The sequence below is a fragment of the Benincasa hispida genome, chromosome 10, assembly GCF_027475165.1.
Source record: "Benincasa hispida cultivar pf3 chromosome 10, pf3_genome.v1.1, whole genome shotgun sequence".
NCBI classification, from domain to species: Eukaryota; Viridiplantae; Streptophyta; class Magnoliopsida; order Cucurbitales; family Cucurbitaceae; genus Benincasa; species Benincasa hispida.
In genome coordinates this window covers 8,828,933-8,849,402 of record NC_143487.1, presented here as the reverse complement: position 1 = coordinate 8,849,402, position 20,470 = coordinate 8,828,933, and the positions used below count along the sequence as shown (strand labels likewise).

The 20,470-nt window shown below is 36.3% G+C and overlaps 2 protein-coding genes across 3 annotated transcripts in view; one reads left to right on the top strand and one right to left on the bottom strand.

Annotated features, from left to right (window-relative positions):
- TTN7 (Structural maintenance of chromosomes (SMC) family protein) overlaps positions 1-15,758 on the top strand; it is a 39,006-nt gene extending 23,248 nt beyond the window's left edge. Inside the window, exons 17-31 of one of the 2 annotated variants that reach the window (XM_090306451.1) lie at positions 6,239-6,375; positions 6,543-6,744; positions 8,829-8,916; positions 9,012-9,162; positions 9,949-10,099; positions 10,198-10,389; positions 10,471-10,654; positions 10,825-10,895; positions 10,973-11,124; positions 11,308-11,476; positions 11,572-11,718; positions 13,586-13,681; positions 13,758-13,932; positions 14,123-14,308; positions 15,516-15,758. In XM_090306451.1, coding sequence (XP_090162577.1) covers positions 6,239-6,375; positions 6,543-6,744; positions 8,829-8,916; positions 9,012-9,162; positions 9,949-10,099; positions 10,198-10,389; positions 10,471-10,654; positions 10,825-10,895; positions 10,973-11,124; positions 11,308-11,476; positions 11,572-11,718; positions 13,586-13,681; positions 13,758-13,932; positions 14,123-14,307 — 2,100 coding nt within the window. In that variant the 3' untranslated portion in view covers position 14,308; positions 15,516-15,758. Of the gene's footprint in view, positions 1-6,238; positions 6,376-6,542; positions 6,745-8,828; positions 8,917-9,011; positions 9,163-9,948; positions 10,100-10,197; positions 10,390-10,470; positions 10,655-10,824; positions 10,896-10,972; positions 11,125-11,307; positions 11,477-11,571; positions 11,719-13,585; positions 13,682-13,757; positions 13,933-14,122; positions 14,309-14,404; positions 14,811-15,515 lie in introns of those variants that run through there. The other variant, XM_090306450.1, reaches the window with a different exon arrangement.
- Positions 15,759-16,670: 912 nt separating this feature from the next.
- On the bottom strand, positions 16,671-20,321 carry LOC120087674 (IQ domain-containing protein IQM2-like). Its single transcript, XM_039044530.2, has 9 exons — positions 20,139-20,321; positions 19,086-19,587; positions 18,863-18,977; positions 18,706-18,771; positions 18,531-18,619; positions 18,310-18,400; positions 17,980-18,219; positions 17,772-17,873; positions 16,671-17,660 (listed from the first exon to the last, which is right to left on the bottom strand). Exons 2-9 carry the CDS (start codon positions 19,559-19,561, stop codon positions 16,968-16,970), a joined length of 1,872 nt encoding a protein of 623 aa, XP_038900458.1. The 5' UTR covers positions 19,562-19,587; positions 20,139-20,321; the 3' UTR covers positions 16,671-16,967.
- Between the last annotated feature and the right edge of the window lie 149 nt (positions 20,322-20,470).

Genomic DNA, 20,470 nt, shown 5'->3' with positions numbered 1-20,470 from the left:
GCTTATCCACGGACCTCTCAAACTTCTTCCAACTTTACCGGCCGTGTGCCAATTATAAGAATCTTGACCATGGATGCTTCTAACAACTTGGTGCCAAAGTGAATTTTCTTCTTCCAAATATCTCCATCCCCCCTTTGCTAGAAGAGCCAAGTTTTTTGAATTGAAGCCTCTCAAACCAAGACCTCCTCTGCTAGAGATCTATTAGCAAAGCTCCATTTCACTAAATGGTTGACCTTGCTACCATTGTGACCTCCTCAAAAGAAATTATGCAAAGTTCTTTCTAACTTTGAAATTACAGTATCCGACATCAAGAAGGTTGACATGTACTACATTGGAAGATTAGGAAGTATTGGATTACATCAAGTGGCTCTTCCTCCTCTAGACATATTAAATCTCCTCCATTTATCTAATTTGACATGAATTTTATCTATTACCGGCTGCCAAAAAGAGACTTGTTTAGGGTAGCCTCCCAAAGGTAAACCGAGGTAGAGAAAAGGCAAATGGACAGTTTCACAATTCAAACTAGTAGCAGTGTACTGCAACTCATTTCACTTCCATATTCACACCACACAAGGCAGATTTTTCCCAATTAATCTTCTGACCTGAGCACCATTCAAACAAATCGATCGATTCCTTTAGTTTTACTGCATATTATTGTCATACTTACAAAAAAATCAAAGTATCGTTTGCAAATTGAAGGATGGAAACATGGATTTTCTCTTTTCCCACTACAAAGCCTTCGAAAAGTCCATTTTCATAAAGCTTATCCATAAGAGCCTCCCAAGACTTCACTAACTAGAAGAAAAAGGAAAGGTGAAAGGGGATCACTTTGTGTAATTCCCCTTGATGCAAAAATTCTTCCTATTGGTCTCCCATTAATGAAGACTGAGTATCTAGGGTTCTTAACACACCCCATAGTCCACTTAATCCACTTTTGGTCAAAATTTTTACTCAATAACACCTTCTCTAGAAAACTCCAATCAACATGATCAAAGGTTTTTTCAAGATCTAATTTAAGAATCCAACATTTCTTCTTATTAACTCGATAGTCCACCACTTCATTAGCTATCAAGATTGGGTCTAAAATTTGTCTACCTTCTATGAAATTTCATTAGGTTGGGGCAATAATAGAAGGCATGACTTTCTTCAATCTTTCTGCAAGGACCTTGGCAATAAGCTTATAAGTTAAGGTAGTGAGGCTGATTGGTCAAAAATCTTTAACAACAATGGAGTTTTCCTTCTTTTATATTAAACAAATGAAATTTTCCTGAACACATGCATTTAATCTTCCATTCTTATAAAAATCTTCGAATAAAGATTGGAAATTCAGCTTCACTAAGTCCCAAAACTTTAGTAGAAATTCAACTGTAAAACCATCTGGACTTGGGGCTTTATTCTTACCAAGAGCCATCAACGATTGTTTAATTTCTACCTCTAAAAATTTAGCTTTAAGGATGGCATTCTGATTTGGAGAAACACATGGCCACACAAAGTTCAAAGGGATATCCCGGGCATTCTAGTGAACAACTTCTCATAGAAGCCCAGGATTAAGCTTTCAATTTCTCGAAATGAATTGGTTGGCACTCCTTAATTATTTACCAACTTAGGAATTAGATTTCTCCCCTTTTTAGCTGCAAGAAACCGGTGAAAAAAACTAGTATTTTCATCACGCAGCCTTATCCAATTTAGCTTACTTTTTTGGATTAAATTTACCTTCTCTAACCTGTAAAAAGCCAACAATTCAGTCTTCAGAAAATTTTGAAAATCCTTATCAGAGTCAGATAACTGAAGTGAATCAACCAAGACATCCCAATTATTAATTTCTTTTAACAATTCCTCTATTCTATTTTGCCTCTCCTAATAAATCACATGCCAAGCTTTAATTGCCGTTTTCACCTTTCTCAATTTAATGCTTAGGACAAAACCAGGCCATCCAGAGGGTCGACAACTTTTCCAAGCTCTTCCAATGATCTTGGAACATTCCTTGTTTTGCAGCCAACTATTACAAAAACGAAAAGGGGATGGTCCCTAGTTGAAGGAACCAGCTTCAAGAACAAGAGGAAAATGATACGAGAATAAACGTGCTTGACGGTAGTGTTTTCAAACTCATCATCCCAAGCTTTAGTAATGAAAAACCGATCAATAAGTGATCTTGCAATTGAATTACCTTCTCGGGACCAAGTGTACCTACCATTGAAAGAGGAACTTCCAAAAGGTTAGCTTGATCAATAAAGGTATTAAAGAGATGCATGCCTTTTGTGGTTCTTCCAAAGGGAAAACGTTCATGTGCCCATCTAGTAATGTTGAAATCTCCTCCTATACACCAAACTTTTGTATAATAGGCTAAAAGGGAGAGTAGCTCAGGCCAAACATATTTCCTCTCTTTATAATCATTTGGACCATAGACATTTGTAACCCAACATGTCTTTTTGCAAATAGTTATACATTTAACTGATAACGAGTAACCACCTTTGAGAGTTTCGTTTCAACAACATGAAGCTTGCTCATATCCCACATTGTCAAGATGCCACCTGATTTACCAAAGGATTCCACAAATTGTCAGGCAATATCCTTAGAGCTCCATACTGTTTTAATAAAAGCAACATCAAAATCATCTTTCTTTGATTCCTGGATCAAAACAAGGTCCAGATTATGCTTTTTCAAGAATTATTTTAAGATCTGCCTTTTATTTACATCCTTTAACCCTCTTGTATTCCACAACACTATTTTCATCACAATTACTGATATGGAGACTCCCAAAGTGACTAGAAGAAAATGATCAACCCAAAGTTAATCCACAATTTGCAACAATAGCTTGTAGGTGACTTGGGATTTCTAAAGGCATAATTGGTAGCAAGCTAACAATGGTTTTTACATTTGCAATCTGGTCTTCTTCAGTCTGGAATAGATTAACAAGATTTGTCTCAAAGGAATCCTTTTGTGCAATATCAACTTGGTCTTCCCCATTCTCACGTTGCTCGGCTTCTTCACTACTGACATTAAAGGGAGAGTCAACTTCTTCAACACCTTTCTTGTTTAGAGTAGGGAATGGGGAAAAACTTAGGGTTCCTCTAAAAAATTTTACCTTAGAGTTGGGCAAGGTGAAAGTCGAGTGATCAAATTTTATAGAGTGAGAGAAAGATTGCCTGGTAGAGAGAACAGGGGCTTGAACACGGGTGCAACTTTCTTCAATTTGATTCGGGTTGCTTTCCAACACTCTCTTTCTGATGTATAGCTTTTTCTTAAAGAAAAGCTTTGAACTCTTTTTTCTGGCAAAGTGCTTGGGGAATGGCTTAAAAAGATGGGAAGAAGTTCTTATTTTTCTTACCTTTGAAGAGATTTTGTTGGCTGCAAATAAGGAAGCTTCAACTGATGAGGAAATCAAGTGGTTAATCGAGTCGCCATTGTTGTTTTGTATGGAGAGGCTAGTTCTAGATACTGAAGCGTTAGTGGAGAGAGGAACCAACTTTCTTGAAGAAACGAGGTGCAGTAAGCTATTGGTAGAATAAGATGAATCGGCGGAAGTGTGACCAGGTGACTTTTGGGCTGCCTCCGAAGCCGTTACAGGCATTTTTGGTTGGGAATCATTTGGTTGTGGTTGAGAATTAATTAAGATGTCTTTATTGAGAGAGATATTATTTGATATTTCATTGGGCGCGAACGAAAAAGTAGCCGCAACAGTCTCTTTCCTCATTAAAGGTGCCTCTTCGATTTCCTCTGGCTTGTTCACACCAATCCGGTTTGTCTTCTCCAACACAACTTTCCTAGAGTGAATAGTTCGAGGAGTAGTATCAGTACTTCCGGCCGTTTTCTCGTGAGATTCTTTCTTGAGGGCTGCAAAAGGATTCCTTGATATATCCGGCTTCGACTGAGGAGAAGTTAGGAACATCCGGTCGAATTCATAACATTAAGCTTATAGCCTTCATCTGTTGAAACTTGATTTAATTTGACTAAGTCAATTGGATTTGAAAAATCCTTAAGAAAAAGATTACCATGAACAAATTTAGGCTCTTCAAGTTGTTCAAAATCTTCAAAATTTAAAAAGAAATTCTCACAATATTCATCTTTGATTTCAACCGTAGCCAGCATGAGTCCACAAAGATTTTTCCTTACCTGAATTTTGGCTTCCGGGAAATTTAGAAAATTCAGTGTCTCAAGTGCAATGCTTTCAAGACCTCCAAAGTAGGCACCAATAGCTTCAAATGTCCTTCTACTCCAATAATCCAATGGGAGGTTTTTAAGAGAAATCCATGTAGGTTTGCTATGTTTCATACTATTCCATTTTTCAAATAAAATATGGAAACGACCGATCGACTGCCATTTCTCTAGAGACTCTATCAGATCTTCCAAAGTTCCTTGTTTTAATTTGATCAGAGCATTGTCAATAAACCGGGGATTAATTATAACTTTGGTTTGGAAGAAATCCTCCAACGATTTAGCTATTTCATTCCAATCATTAAACGCAAATAGCCTTGAAACAATGGAAAGATTGCTAAAATCCTCGCCGTACACTTCGTGATTCTTCTTTACCTAGAAAGACGCACGACTCTATTTCATCGATGCAAAAACAGGGGATGAACACTCATTATATGGCGAAGGAGTTGCAGAGGGCTGGTCAATCTTTTTCCTTTTTAAAACATCTACATATTTCTTTGAGTTTTGAAGGGGGAATTGTAGGTGGAATCACATTGCTTTGGAAAATACTCGGTTTTGAAACTGAAGACTTATGTTGAACATCACTAACGATCTTATGAAGAAAGCTTTTCAACATTCAAATGAAAGAAAGCCATCCTTGTTGTAGAGGGCCCACAGAGATGTGTATGACGAACTGACCACGGGTCGCAGGCCAAACTACGCATCTCAAAAACCAGCCGTTGGAGCCTTTTAACTTAGAAAGTTTTATAACCCCGTAGTCGTCTTTAAATCTATGAAGGAAGAACCGGTTACACAATCCCTGAATTAGCTCTGAAAGTCGTTCCACACACCATTGTAGATGAGGCAATGCCAGAGGGAGAACCTTGCTGACGTCCATGTCCTCCACAAAGAATCTGTCGGAGTCGTGTCAGATGCAATAATAAGACCCATTCACCTTGCAACTTTGAATTTCCATGCTTGCGAACAATCGGGAAGAGTCCTCAGGAGGAAGGGGAATCACCGGAGGAAAACACGCCGGGATGTTGACCGGAAAAGAGTTGCCGGAGAAAATGTGACGGGAAGACGATGAGAAGGAGGAGAGAGAGAAGAAAGAGGGAGGAGAGAGAAGAGAGAACTTACCTCAACTGCAATTATTTCACTTATTAACATTGCTTATTAGTTAGTACCGATGAAACTGCCCTAGTAGTTTCATTAGAGCTAAATCCTCTTTCAGAAGGTATGCCCTATCTCAAGCCTTTTGGTCCTCAGCTACTTTCTTGTAACAACCATTCATTAGGTTCCTGCTCATTGAAAAATTGGCATCTCCAACCTTCATTTTCTGCCATTGCAGTTGGTGCCAGGAAAAGATGTTCCGATAGTTCTTGACTTTGTCCTCTCTACCAGGTCTTGTACGAGCAACTGATCATGCGTGATGGAACATGTTCTCCCCTTCTTTTCCATACATTCCTATGTCGCATTATGTTGATTGGTTCATTTCCTAAATGTATCTTCATTCGTTCCTTTAAAGTAAATTCCTCCCAGAGATTCCAAATGATCCATCTTTTTGTATGCCACCGTCCCCCAAGGATCCAGCTGCTTTAATAAGGCTATAATAGAATTCAGACTGGTAGTTCAATGAATAAAGAAAGAGTGAGGGAGAATTTGAGCGTTATCTGCCCACCACCAGAACACTCTTTCCAATTAGTCAGTTCGTTCTCAAATCAAGTAACTTTGTAGCTCTCCGTTTCTCTCACTCATGGGTCAAAATAACGCCTAACTGCTGTACTTAATACAACATTCCTTTTTCATTCCTCTTCCCTTTTCTCTCATATGCATATTTAGATTTAGGATTTATGCGAATAATTCAGACACACAATGGAACTAAATTACAATGGGCCAGGAAGATAATCAAGTTCATGATTTCCAGCACTGGCACAGGCAATCGGTTCTTGTTTTGTTTTCTGTAGTTTGGTTATTATTTTGTCTTTTTTTGTTTCACTCTTTTCTCCTTCTGTCTATTAGATATGCTGAATGTATGGTTAGTCAATGACTGGATTGTATTTCTGATCCAAGTTCTTCAATGTTCTGTTTGACATATTATTAGGATGTAAGAAGGGGACTAAATTCTGTTCGGAGGATCTGTAAAGAGTACAAAATTTCTGGGGTGCATGGTCCAATTATTGAGTTGCTCGATTGTGATGATAAATTTTTTACTGCTGTTGAAGTTACGGCTGGAAACAGGTGAATGAATATTCTTTTGTTATATTCTGACTTTAAGGTTTCATTAGGTCAGTTTTTCTGTTGAACTGGTTAGCTGTCAGCTGACATATAGAAATCGTGTCATTGTTGTGGGTTGTGCACCTTGATAAAGATCAAGATTTGATTGATATCCTTCATTTTCTTATCAGCTTATTTCATGTGGTGGTGGAAAATGATGAAATATCAACCCAGATCATACGACACCTTAATTCATTGAAAGGCGGAAGGGTTACTTTTATACCACTTAACAGGGTGAAAGCCCCACAAATTACTTATCCACAGAGTTCTGATGTGATACCGTTGTTGAAGAAATTAAAATTCTCTCCCAATTACACACCAGCTTTTTCTCAGGTAGTTTCAAGTACCATTGTATATTTCCAGCCTCCAGGAGTGGCTTGCAATTCATATGTTCTTATATTAGTCAATTTCATTGCTATTAAAAGAAAAAAAAAATCACAACCAGGAGTCTGGTCCTACGGAAAACAGTTCCAATGCTTTTTAATTGAAAATAGATGTTCCACTGATTATTGTTATTGGGACCCTGAATAAAAGGGGGAAAAAAAACGAAAACAATAACAAAAACGATTTAAATTCTACTCCACTTCACCATGTCAGTTGAAGATTCCTCTCTCTTCCAAAATATTCTAGTATTTCCTTTATTTTGTCCATCCATATCATGAATTACTTGTAGGAGGGGAATTTTTCAAAGAGAAATGAAGAAGAAAGAAAAGGTCCCTTGCTACTAGGGCATAAATCTCGTACAAAAGCTAGAACCGGTGAGAAAGCCAGAGGTCTCCAAATGACATAAAATTTAAGAAAATGGTAATATTCTGATTAAGAACACCAAGTAAAATTTTAATGAGATACAGAGGCAGAGACCTTTGGATGTAAGAATGCTGAAGAATCGAGCTTAGTCATTGTGCAGGGACTGCCTAAATTTTTTTCTTTTTTTTTTTTTTTCTTTTGTTCACCTGATTAGAAATGTTTTTAACAAATTGTTACACTTCCGATAATTCAATCATCCACTCATCAACCTTCTTAGGAAGGCACCCAGCCACCCCAAAGATATTAAATAGAATATCCCACCCTTTAGAAGCAAACTCACAGTGCAAGAACAAATGATCCACCTCTCTATAACAAAGACAACAAATAGAAGGAGAAAGGACCCAATTTGGAAACTTCCTTTTGAAGCTTCTCATGAGTATTTAGGCCCCTGTAATCAAGAGACCACAGGAAGACCTTAACTATTTTGGGAATCTTGAGCCTCCAAATGAGCCTAACCATAAGGAAAGCAATTTCCGTAGCCCTCTTAGATAGGTTTAAAAATGTAGAGTTGGTAATAGAACCTTTCCAAGGGGTCAATCTTCCAACGCAAATTATCTCGGTCTTCATTCACCACCCACGAGTTCAGCAATTGGGCAAGAACACACGAGCATTTCATCTCTCTATCAAAGAGTCTTCTTCTAAAGCCCAAATCCCAAGTTTGGTTGGAGTCATACCAACAATCTGCAATCACCACTTTTTTAGTGGATATAGTATAAATGTACAGATACTTCTGTGCAAGAGGTTGAGAGGCACACCAACAATCATCCCAAAATTTGATTTTCCTCCCATCTTCTACAACAAACTCAGTGAACTTAAAGAATTGCACCTTACGCTTCATAATTCCAGCTCACAATTTGAACTTGGTTTTATCTCTTGGCATACTAGAGGTCCAACCTCGGTTGTCAGCACCATAAATGTTGCTTGTGACACGTCTCCAAGGGCATTCTCCTTGTGTCAAAATCTCCACAACCATCTCATCAACATAGCAATGTTTTTTTTTTTTTGAACGAAGAGAGCTAATACAATGATCTCCATATATAGTTGGAAGAGGTACGGTTCCAATTAACAAGATGGGTAGCTGGACTGGAAAACTCCCATCCCACATGAAGTCTCTAACAATCTTCTCCAAACAATTAATAATTCTATCCGGAGCTTGCAAAAGAGAAAAGTAACAAGGCAGGCTGTTGAGAATCGACTGAGCAAGAGTTAGACGACCTCCTTTCAAGAGAGACAAACCACACCACTTGTCAATCTTCATGTTGAATTTCTCCTTAAGAGCTTCCCAAGCCACTGCCACACCATGCTTTCCTCCAATGGGAAACCCCAATAATTGAAGCAATAATTCATATATATAATAATTACACCTAGCAATTGAAGATGAATTGTATTTGGGATTTACACCTAGTTATTTAAAGTTGCATAAATAGGTAGAAAATGAGAGAAATATTCAACTAGTAGGCTTCTCATTTTAGCTTGATGCAAATAAGCAAATACCTGCAATATTTTTTTATGGATGTGCATATATATATATATATATATATATATATATATATATATATTTTATGGACGTGCTTATTTTCCTGTACTTTCATTCTTATACGTTTTACCAGGTATTTGCTAGAACGGTGATTTGTCGAGATTTAGATGTGGCCACAAAAGTTGCTCGTATGGATGGTTTGGACTGTATAACTTTAGAGGGTGAGTGTTGCAGTTATCTTTGCCAATTTTTTATTGCTTTAACGTGCATGTTGTTTTTTTTTTTTTTTGACAAGTTCCGTTTGACTCTACAATAGGTGACCAAGTTAGCAAAAAAGGTGGTATGACAGGGGGATTTTATGATCACCGACGTTCAAAATTGAAGTTTATGAATATAATTATGCAAAATACCAAAGCCATTAACACGAAGGAAGATGACCTGGCAAAAGTTAGATCAGCACTTCAAGATATCCTTTTTGTTGTTTCCTCCAACGTGTACACTTACGATAAGCAAGGGATTTAAATTCCATGGATTAAGTTCAATTTGATTGAGCCCAAATAACATACATAGTAAAGCAGTAGACTAAATTCCATGCATTTTGTTGGCTGTTTTAATGAAAGGTTACCTCATATCCTGTCACGAGAAAGGGGGAAGAACATCCATATACTGACCTTATACACCTTCTTATCCACTGTTAGACAAGATTTATAGTTTTTGCTAATACAGATGTTTGATTCAGCTTGGTATTTTATGCAGCTCCCTTTGTACGGTTAGAATGAAAGACCATGATGTTGCTCCATCTGTACCTTTATTATAAGTTCTCAATTAAAAGTTTTGTTAACTACTGAAAAAGGAATCTCTGTTGAAAATAATAATTCAATGTCAATCTAAAGTTTTTTGTATTTCTTCAGATTATAATTGGAAAAAGAATAGTAGATCTTCATTCATATCCTGATTGAATTCTTTAGTATATCAACTTCTAGATGAGGATTAGAAACTCATATTCATGGACATGGGCAATAACAATGTTTTTTTGGCATAAAAAAAAGTCTGATATTTACAAATTCATTCTTTTTCTAAAAAAAAATATTGTGCAAAACCTATTATTCAATGCAGACTGATTATCCTGAAAACGTGTCAATTATCAAAATTTGACAATCTTACTCCACTTTGTGTGTTCTTTGTCATCACGATCGGTCACCCACTACGTTTTTGTCTATAGAATTGTCTTCTTTTGCTTAATCTATCTTACAGATAGACAGGAAAATCACTGAACTTGTTTCAGAGCAGCAGAAAATTGATGCCAAGCAGGGTCATGATAAATCAGAATTGGAACAGCTTAAGCAGGACATTGCTAATGCTCAAAAGCAGAAACAATCAATATCCAAGGCTCGTTTGAATAAGGTATCATCAGGACTAGTTCTAGATAACTTATTGGTCCACCTTAGTTAGTTAAGAAATATAGTTCTTTCTATTGATATCTCTTATTCCTGTATAAATAGGAAAAATCACTTGCTGATGTTCGGAGTCAGATTGACCAGCTTCGGGGTAATATGGCCATGAAACAAGCTGAAATGGGCACAGATCTTATCGATCATTTGACACCAGAGGAGAAAAATCTTCTATCACGATTGAACCCTGAAATATCAGAGCTGAAAGAGAAGCTTATTGCATGCAAGACAGAACGCATTGAGGTTAGTATGTTGGTGTGTGCATATGTTGGTATTATATATCATTAACTTTTGTCCTTGTGCTTGCATTTTGCTATTGGGTAGACTGAAACAAGGAAAGCAGAGCTTGATACAAATTTAACAACTAACCTCAAGCGGCGGAAACAAGAGTTAGAAGCTATAATATCATCTGCAGAAGCAGACTCTTTACTGGGAGAAGCAGAATTGAAGAGACAGGAACTGAAAGATGCCAAATTATTAGTCGAAGAAGCAAAACAACAGCTTAAAAGTGAGACTTTTGATTCAGAAACTTCCAAATTTCTTCGGAGTTCATTATAGTTTTAGTTTTAGTTTTTTTTAAAAAAAAAAAAAAAAAAAATTATTTATTTAGTTATTAATTTTTTTAATTATTTATTTTTAAATTTTATTTTATACTGATTTGAAGTTGTGATTTCTCAGGAGTTTCTGAAAATATGGACGACAGATCTAAGGAAGTCAAAAAGATTAAAGATGAAAAGAATAAACTAAAGGTATTTCGTTTTTACACGTTAACCACGGATTAGGCTTGTCAACTCCATGCTCCTTGGTTGATCCCATGTCAATGCAGACTTTAGAGGACAACTACGAGAGGACACTTCAGGACGAAGCTAAAGAACTGGAGCAACTATTAAGCAAAAGAAGTGTGCTTCTTGCCAAAGAAGAAGAGTATTCAAAGAAAATTACAGATCTGGGGCTACTGTCATCTGATGCATTTGAAACGTAACTTTTTCTTTGAATTAGGATTTCAGTCTGATTTTTATTTGTCCTTGACAAATGATTGGTGATCATAGTTGAGATTATTTGACAATACTTTTCTTCAGTACCTTAATCTATTGTTTGTGGTTCATTTTCTTGGTAGCTGTCTGATCCTTGTTGGGTTTTCTTTCCTGTTGCAAATTTTAGGTATAAGAGGAGGAACATCAAGGAACTGTATAAAATGTTGCATAGATGCAATGAACAACTGCAGCAATTCAGCCATGTTAATAAGAAAGCATTGGATCAGTATGTGAATTTCACAGAACAAAGGGAAGAGCTTCAGAAAAGGCAAGCTGAATTGGATGCAGGTGATGAGGTATTGCGAAATTAAATTGGATTCAATTCAGATTGTTTTGTTTGTAATTTGGGTGTCAAACTCTTTCCAAGCAATGATTCTTCTGGATTTTGTAGAAAATTCAAGAGCTCATAGGAGTATTAGATCAGAGGAAAGATGAATCAATTGAACGTACATTCAAAGGAGTTGCAAAGCACTTTCGAGAAGTTTTCTCAGAGCTTGTTCAAGGTGGCCATGGATATCTAGTTATGATGAAGAAAAAGGTATAGTTGTGATTGTATTGCATGCATTCCTGTTTGTGTTGGCTGCATTTTTTATCACTCATATTGTATATTTGTGGCCTATGGACCTTGTGGGGTATTATGCTGACGAATGGTTGAGTTTGCGGTATGACAAGTCATTTTGATCAGGTGGTTCGCTTGGTTGCCATTTTGTGGACCTTGATTTTTTTCATTAAGAAAAGGTTTTCTTTTTACCGATGCATAGAAAATATCAAAGTTTGTATTCTTTGTCAGACCATTTTACAAAAATGTTCAGTGGAAGTCCAGAAAGAAGAAACTTAAGTATTTTCCACTCCTGAGTACGGTTTTCTATTTCTATCCAACCAAACTTTTAACAGAAAAGATTTTAGAGCATTAAACCATTGGACTTGAGTTTTGTTCTCGAGCTAATCCCCACCAAGAATACTCGAGAAGTTTTGAAATAATTCTGAAGGAGGTTAGGAACTGACTAAATATGTCAAGGAACATCCTCTACAGCTTCGAGTAAGCAGGGCAAAAAAGGAAGAGCTGATCCGACCTTCCCATTCTGCTTGATAAGATGCCTGGAATGTTGAGGATAGAAGAAACCTTACTGAGTCGAATGATTAGACTGACTTATGGGTAATCTTGAGACTAGCTTTAATAGAGACAATTTCTTCAAGATCTCTGTTCTAAGACATGACTGAATGGGTAGGTGTCTTCCATCATCAAGAGCAAGTTTTGCTTTCTAGTTGTAGTTGGGTTGCGGTGTTGTATTATTTTGGCTGGGAATATGGATCTTCTTCTTTCTGTCTGTTTGCTTTTGTGGTGCGGGACTTTTTCTTTAAACGGTTGGTGTTCACTTGGTTTGTTCTAGAGATTATAGCTCTATGGAGGAGTTTCTTCTCTATTCACCCTTTTGTAATGAGGGTTCTTCTTCTTCCTTCCTTTTTTGCAGTCTGAGTTTTGTGTTGTTTTATGGGGTATTTGGCTTTGGAGGAATGATATACTTTTTCAAGGGATTGACAATTCTTGGGAGGACGTTCGGTCCCTTTTTCCCCCTTACAATCTATTTCTCTTGAGTAGGGGTGAAAACTAAAACCGACTGGACTGAACTGAACAGAAAATTTGGTTTTTACTAAAAATTCGGTTTGGGTCAGTTTAAAATAATAAGAAAACTGAGCTATATATATATATATATATAAAACCGAAAAACGAACCGAATATTTACGGTTCGGTTCAATTCAGTTTGGCTACCAAATCAAACTGTGAACACCCCTAGTTGAGGAGTCGAGTTCCATACAATTCTGAGAACCTTCCAATCACATTAACCTTATACTTGGGGAAATGTTAGCCTACATCTGGAGGTTCTTCCCCCCAAATTCCGATGCTCTGTTTACAATAATCTTCTGTATTTCTTGTATGGAATTTTGCACAGCTGAACAGCCAGAAATGGTTCTAAGCTAATGAGGATAATTATAACTGAATGGGGAAATTGGATCATCTAATCCACCTTTCAAAATGTCTAAAGCCCACATTAGACATGAGTAGTTGAGAACTCTCGTCTGTGGTTTTGTTAGTCATTAACAGGTCTAAACATGCATTTTCTTACCAACAACTAAGGAAGCTGAATTGTTGAAAAACCTACTCAGGTGATATTATCACTATAATATCTTGAAGGACCTATAGCTAGAACGAACCAGACTTGTATGATATTGTGCCAACAACACTTCTAAGACTTGTATGATACTGTCCTATCTGTGGTTTAATTCACATTTATGCGTTAGAATGGCGTTTTGGGACCATGGCTAGATAATTATGAATTATTGCAGCATCAAGAGTTCTTTTCTTTTTTTTTTTTTTTTTTTGAAAAATTCCTTCATTCGCACAGGATGGAGATCATGCTGATGATGATCCTGATGAAGCTGGGCCTCCAGAAGCAGATACTGGAGGCAGGGTTGAGAAATACATTGGAGTGAAAGTGAAGGCATGTACAAGCATCTCTATTTTGTTCAACAAGATGCCCTATCCCGAGTTCTTAAATAAAATGGTGTTTGTTACAGGTTTCTTTTACTGGGCAAGGAGAGACACAGTCTATGAAGCAGTTGTCTGGGGGACAAAAAACTGTTGTTGCTCTAACCCTTATCTTTGCCATACAACGATGTGATCCTGCTCCATTTTACCTGTTTGATGAGATAGATGCAGCATTGGATCCTCAATATAGAACTGCAGTTGGAAGTATCCTTCACATTATACTTATGATTTGTTTGTCTTGTCATGGCTTCCTCCGAGAGATATCAAACACGTTTCCTTTTTTCCCCTCTAAAGGGTGGCTGCTATTATGTTTGTTGTTGACTATGCACTATGTCATATATTCCCTTTTATTTTAATCATAATTCCTGTTTTGATGTTCTTAATTACTTTCTAGATATGGTTCGCCGGCTAGCAGACATGGCGAATACTCAATTTATAACAACCACATTTAGGCCAGAGCTTGTGAAGGTTGCCGACAAGATTTATGGTGTAACCCATAAAAATAGGGTGAGCCGTGTCAATGTTGTCACCAAGGAAGAAGCTCTAAACTTTATTGAGCAGGACCAAAGTCACAACTAAGGTTAGATTTTTCTATTCAAACTTCCACTTTTTCATTGACCGACTCGTTTACAAAATATAATATTTGGAGAGATAAGATTGCTATTGGTATTCATAGGTGGTTAAAGATCCCTGGAGGAGGCACTTGGTCCTCATTGGATCTTGAAAGTATGCTGTGTTAATGTGTGAATGGAAATACACGACACCGATCCACTCATTGAAATATTAATGAAAATTGGTGTGAAAATTTAGGGATGTAAATAGATAATGTTGGGTTTTAGATGACATGGCAAGTTTTATGCTGTGAAGAACTTCGCTCTAATGGTAACTTTTGAGTAGTTGCCCCTCCTGATTTGTACATGTAATTAGAGAAACATAGACTGGAATTGGTTTTGTGGTCTGGTAGTTGATTAATATCTGTTTAGTTTCCAGCTTTTCATCATGCCATTGTACATCTTCTGCAAAAGTCATTCCAGATTTCCAATTCCAAACTTATCTCAAATAGATTGTGGACCTTTTCTTTCCCCCTTTCATCTCAATAACTTGGAATTCGTAGTCAAACATAAATATTCTAAAAGACACTTTTTGTTACTTGTTGAATTGGACTTGAGAATCATCGAATAAGTAATGGGTTTTCATCGGAGACTAAGTTTGACATTTCCAAACCCAAAAAGAACGTTGAAAGTTGATATGGTTTCTGTCCCGAATGATGTGTGTCGTAGAAGACCTGTCTTTGGTTTTCTTTTCACTAATGTATAGTTAAATAAAGCATATTTCTTTAACTTTGAGACACAAATTCCAGATTTCTTTTTAAAAAAAAAAAATAATCGATTTATTAGATATAATTTTGAATTGAAACAGTTACAAATATAACATTTAATACTTTAGCAGATATAACACAATATAAAAGAATGTGTAGATGTAGCAAAATTTTGATATAGCTCTTGAAGTTTATCAGATAGTGTTTGTCTTTAATAGGAGTATATTATAATAGTCTCTAACGGATAAATTTTGTCATATTTGTAATTCTTTACAAAATTCATTATATATATAATTATTAGTCTTAAAGGTGTTATTAATTGCAATTATTTTTTTTGGAATTGTATGTTTAACGAAATCTAAAACTTTCAAAATTTGAAATTTCAGAATTTGAGGAACTAAACAGCTCAAATTTACAATTTAATCTTATATATGGACTTTTAATTCGATTTGTATTTCCAAATAAACAGGTTGGTTGCTGAGTTTTAGTTTACGAACTCGCTTACCTCATTCCTCGATCAGCATCGTCAAAGGCCGCCTTAAAAAGATATTGCATAATTCATCATTTGTCTTTCTCCTTTTTCTTTTCTTTCTACATCTTGTCAATCCATTTTCCCCATAATATAATATTTCATTGTTTTCTAACAGTCTGTGGCAGCCTTGCAATTGCATGATGTCTTGGTTCTCTATTGCCAATTATTTTCGATTACATATATCCTTCCACTCTTGAACTTTTCTTTTTATGATAAACATTCAAGAAATTTCCAACTTTATCTCCGATATCTCAATTTTTTAAAATTAAATTTCTATTTAACATTGTTGAAGTTAAATAAATAATAATGCTTCAGTATTTTAAAACTTGTGAGTTGATGTTTTTAATATAACATATTTGTCTTACCCTATTCATAAATAATTTTTATCCATTGTCTGAAAAAAAAATCTTCCATCCCAGATTGCCATTTACTAGAGTAAATAATTAAAAAAAAATGAATGTAGTAATTTATTTGGAGAGCTATCAATTCTTATAATATCATAAAAATGTAGAGAGAACTGTGAGAATAAGAAAGGGGTTGATTTTGTTATTAAGAGATAGAGAGACAGAGAGAGGTTCGCGTTATAGAATATAGTATAATTTCTTTCTTGAAGTAACATCACTTAAGTTTTAATTAGATATGATACTGTAAATATTTGACATTCAGATGATATTTTACTGGAAAACAATGTGTAATTCACTATTCTCATACTAATAAGCATTTAATTAGAAGTCTTTATACTTCAAAGGCAAATTGTTGTACTATATATATATTCTTTTCATATTTGTCTGATCTAATATCTCCAATATATTCTCAAGAATTCACGCTCATTAAACCGAACTGAGGTCATTCTTCAGTTCTTGCAAACCAGTACAGCAATTTTAAAGTTGCACCAACAAATTATTAGACAGCTCATTCGAACAAGCGCAAACTGGTTGCACATTCAATGATTCATATCTCATATCTGTTTGACGTGACTTCAAATTTAATCCTGATTATTGAAGTGGGGTTCACCGGCAGGCTGTTGAGGACGAGGAAATGTTGACCATAGAGAACAGAAAGAGTAGAATAGCACACCAGAAAAGCCATAAATTCATGAAACTCCAAAATTTCTGCTTCTATTCATTATAAGAAGAAATGGAATGGGAAAAGATGTGTGCAGTTTCCCTTTGTTACACAAAAATTGTAAAAGGAAAAAATAGGTTAGTAGGAAAAAATCAGTGAAGAGTTCCTACATCATCTTTTTGTGTATATACAAAAGAATGAACATATAAGTAATCTATAGCCATTCCGGTGTACTATCTGCTCCATTCATTGATGTTCCTCTGAAAGACAAAAAAACAAGAGGATCATGTCTAGGAATGGTCAATCATCTTCTTATGTTTCCTGTTAACTGGCCTGTGAAGTTGGCGGTATTACTGACCTCGGGCTCATCTCAATGGCGATGTAAGGATAGCAGTGATGCCTAGAATGTACGGTGCATCTTGGTGATAAACTCACTTGCTCCAGTGCTCGTAGTTGAAGTTCTGATGGATAATCTCGTACGCAGCCTATGCGGGGACCGGCTCCTGTTGTCCATCTGCAGGACAACTGTTTCCCTAGTTGGTATGAATTGGCTTCTTTATGTGAATTTAACCTTCTAAGGACTGACTCCTCAGGAATGATCTTCACTTCAGTATTCCCTTGATCTTCACCAGAGACGTTTGGCTTTGGAGAGAAATAATTTTCTGTATACTGGTAACTATCAACAACAGGGGATTCCAATAGAAAACCATTATTACCACTGGTTTCCACATCTTGTTGTTCCTTCTCAAACATCGCAATCACTTCAGCCCTGTTTGGTATCTCAAGACTGCTCAACTTTTTCCCAATGTTGTGACGTTTTAAATCAGATATTTCAATGGATGACTGTCTTTGCTCAAATGAATCAGATTTTCCTTCAGTGGATTCTTCAATATTGTTCTCTTCACTCTCGAAGCCGTTCAGCTTTTCTATGAAGTCCTCCTCTGATGAGTTGTTCCTAATGTGGCGGCTACTCTTTTGGTTGTCCAGATAATCATCCCCCTCATCAACAGGACTTGTCTGAATGGGATAAAAGATAGATTTCAGGCGATATTTAAAACAATTGAAATTCCAAAAATGATATCAGAGGGGAAAACGTAAAAGCCCAGTACATTTTTCAAGCAAGATTACCTTCACATCAGTAAGATCCACATTGTTTTCTTTAAGGAATGACATTAGGTCCTTAAAGTTTTCTTCCGTGGGTCGATAATGTCCGCTATGAGGCCAAACAGCCTGTCAAAGAAACACGATGATAAGTAATAGATAATGGATAATAGATAATTGGATCAGTAGTTGGAGGGTGAAAACAGTTCAGGATTTTATGCTGTAGAGCTGGTACCTTCAGAACACCATTGTCCACAACCAATCTCCCAGCAGCAGTTGTAGCTCCTCCAGCCAAGAAGCTCGAGTGCTGGAATGTACCTTTCTTCTTCTTCCCAACATACATGGTCTTTGACGTACTTAGGACAAAAATCCATTTTGTATTTTTAGCTTCTTCAATTGTGTGGACAAGTTTCCCTGATTGTTTGTATACGAGTTTCCCATCTTCCATAATTACTTCATATGCAAGCCTTTCCATCTAAAATAAAGCAGAGACAAATTTAGTTCAATGTGCTAAAGTTAAAAATATGGAAGTTAAGGATGATTGGATCAAGAAGTATATACTTACAGGACCCAAATACTTGATGCACTGCTGTTGGAGTTTCCATCGCGGGCATTTTTCGACTAGATTTACTTCCTTCCCTTCTCCTATATCCAACCTGAATTCAGAGACGGGAGATTTTATTTGAGTCCAAGGTCTAAGCATGATGTTTCCAAATTCTGTGAAGGAAGAAAAATATGCAGAAAAAATAGTAAAAAACATATTGTGCTGCAAGAAGGATATTTTACCAGTAGAAGAAGGGTTCTTTACTCTGGCTGTGAAGCCATTTCATGTAATAAAAATGTAAGTTGTGGCCATAGCGATGTCGCGGATCAATCTGTATGTATAAACAATAAATCATTACATCAGTACAAAATGACGTTAATATATTAAAAATACTTGGTTAAAAGCAAATTTACTTACCGCCTCAAGCCAATGCTGCAAAGAAAGCTTTCGAGCTTTAGCATTCTTGGATAAGCCTTTTCCAACCTATAATAACAAAAGACTGGTTAGATTTCTAAAACAAAAATACGGTCAAATATTGTTCACAAGTTTTATTTAGGAATTTCTCTGAATTCACCTTAGCTGCTCTAGTTCTCGCTCTTGACCAGCGTGAAATGGCAGACTCACGTTTTTGCATGTCAAAGAATGATATAGAACTTCGCTTGAGTTCAGCAAAGTCTAAGAGTTTCCACCTACAGATATTGCCAGTTTAACAAACAATGATATAAGAAAAAGATAACCTATACAAAAAATGCAGCATGACTATCATTTCCTAGAAAAAGAGAAGGGAAGAAAATTACCAGCTCTGTTCAACAAGAACAGCACAATCTGCTAGCTTTCTTCTGGTGCGGAAGCTTTTATACACCTTCTGCAATTTTAGAGCAGCAGCATGTTTTGGATTGGTTGGATCCAAAACTGGTAACATCTGGAATCTATCTGTATCATTATCCGAAGTTAGAGATTGATTGTCAAACTCTTCACTCTTTGGGCTGATGGACGCAACACCTATATCATTTCCTGTTTCTAATGAAGAAGCCTCCGTTGAGGACAGATTCTCCAAATCTCTCCCTTTGAAGCTAATAGATCCTTCCAAAGATACATTTTGAGAACTTGCTGATTTCAACACTTTAGATTCTGAATCTCTGCTTGTGAAACTGATGGACCGCAGTAGAGTTTTTTCTTCATCTCCAAAACTTGTGGATTTTATCAGAATAGATTCTAAACTATTCCCCAAATCAATATACTCTGCAAATGGACAGGAACTAGATATACCCATATGGCATAACAAGATCCTTTAATAACCTGTAAGAACAAGATGTTGAATCAGAAGAGATGTCTATCTATAGTCTATAGGCTACAGCAAGCTACTAAAACAAATGGCACTAGCATTATCAAGTTGAAAAATGATCTCTGTGGGTAACTCTATTAACTAATAATAGCTAATGAAAAGTGACAAATTATCCGGTTCAAAGAAAGTGGCTCCAGTTGCTCACAAAAAGCAAAGCAAAAGAGATCCAGATATAATAAAATTCAATGCCTATTCCACTACCACCATAGATCTGCCTAACCAAGCAGTACCATTATTCTATCTCTCTTCATCTCTTTTTTAAACTCCTTCCAGCCGCCGCCGCCGCTGTGAAGCAATCAAGATGGCAGCCCCAAATCCCATTTCATTGAAACTCATCATAAATTCCAAAACACAGAGTAAACTACCACTTTCGCTAAATACAAAGAAACAGACAGAGAAATTCTATTCCACAAACGCAAATGAACACAACCAATTTGAACAACAGAAAGGAACCCAAGAAAAACAACAACAACAATAATTTCAAACAGTAATGTTCAGTACTGACCTTGAAAACGAAAGCGATGAGGAACTGGAGCTTGACGATTAACGGAAATGGGTACAGTTTTCCGGCGTCGGAATTGTTGATTTCCGGTTTGTTGTTTGTGGGGTCTGGTTAAAAAAAAGTGCAATGAAACTTTGAATCTCAAATTAGAGAGAAAATAATGGAGAAAGCGGTATCTGAAATGACAATAATTCTAAGCTTTTGGGGGTTTATATAGGACTGCGTACACCACTACCAATATTTATAATCGCCATAACTTTTCAATTCCATTCCAACCATGTGTACTTTGACTTCCTACTCTTTTTTTTCACTTTCAATTCTTTTTTTCTTTTTTC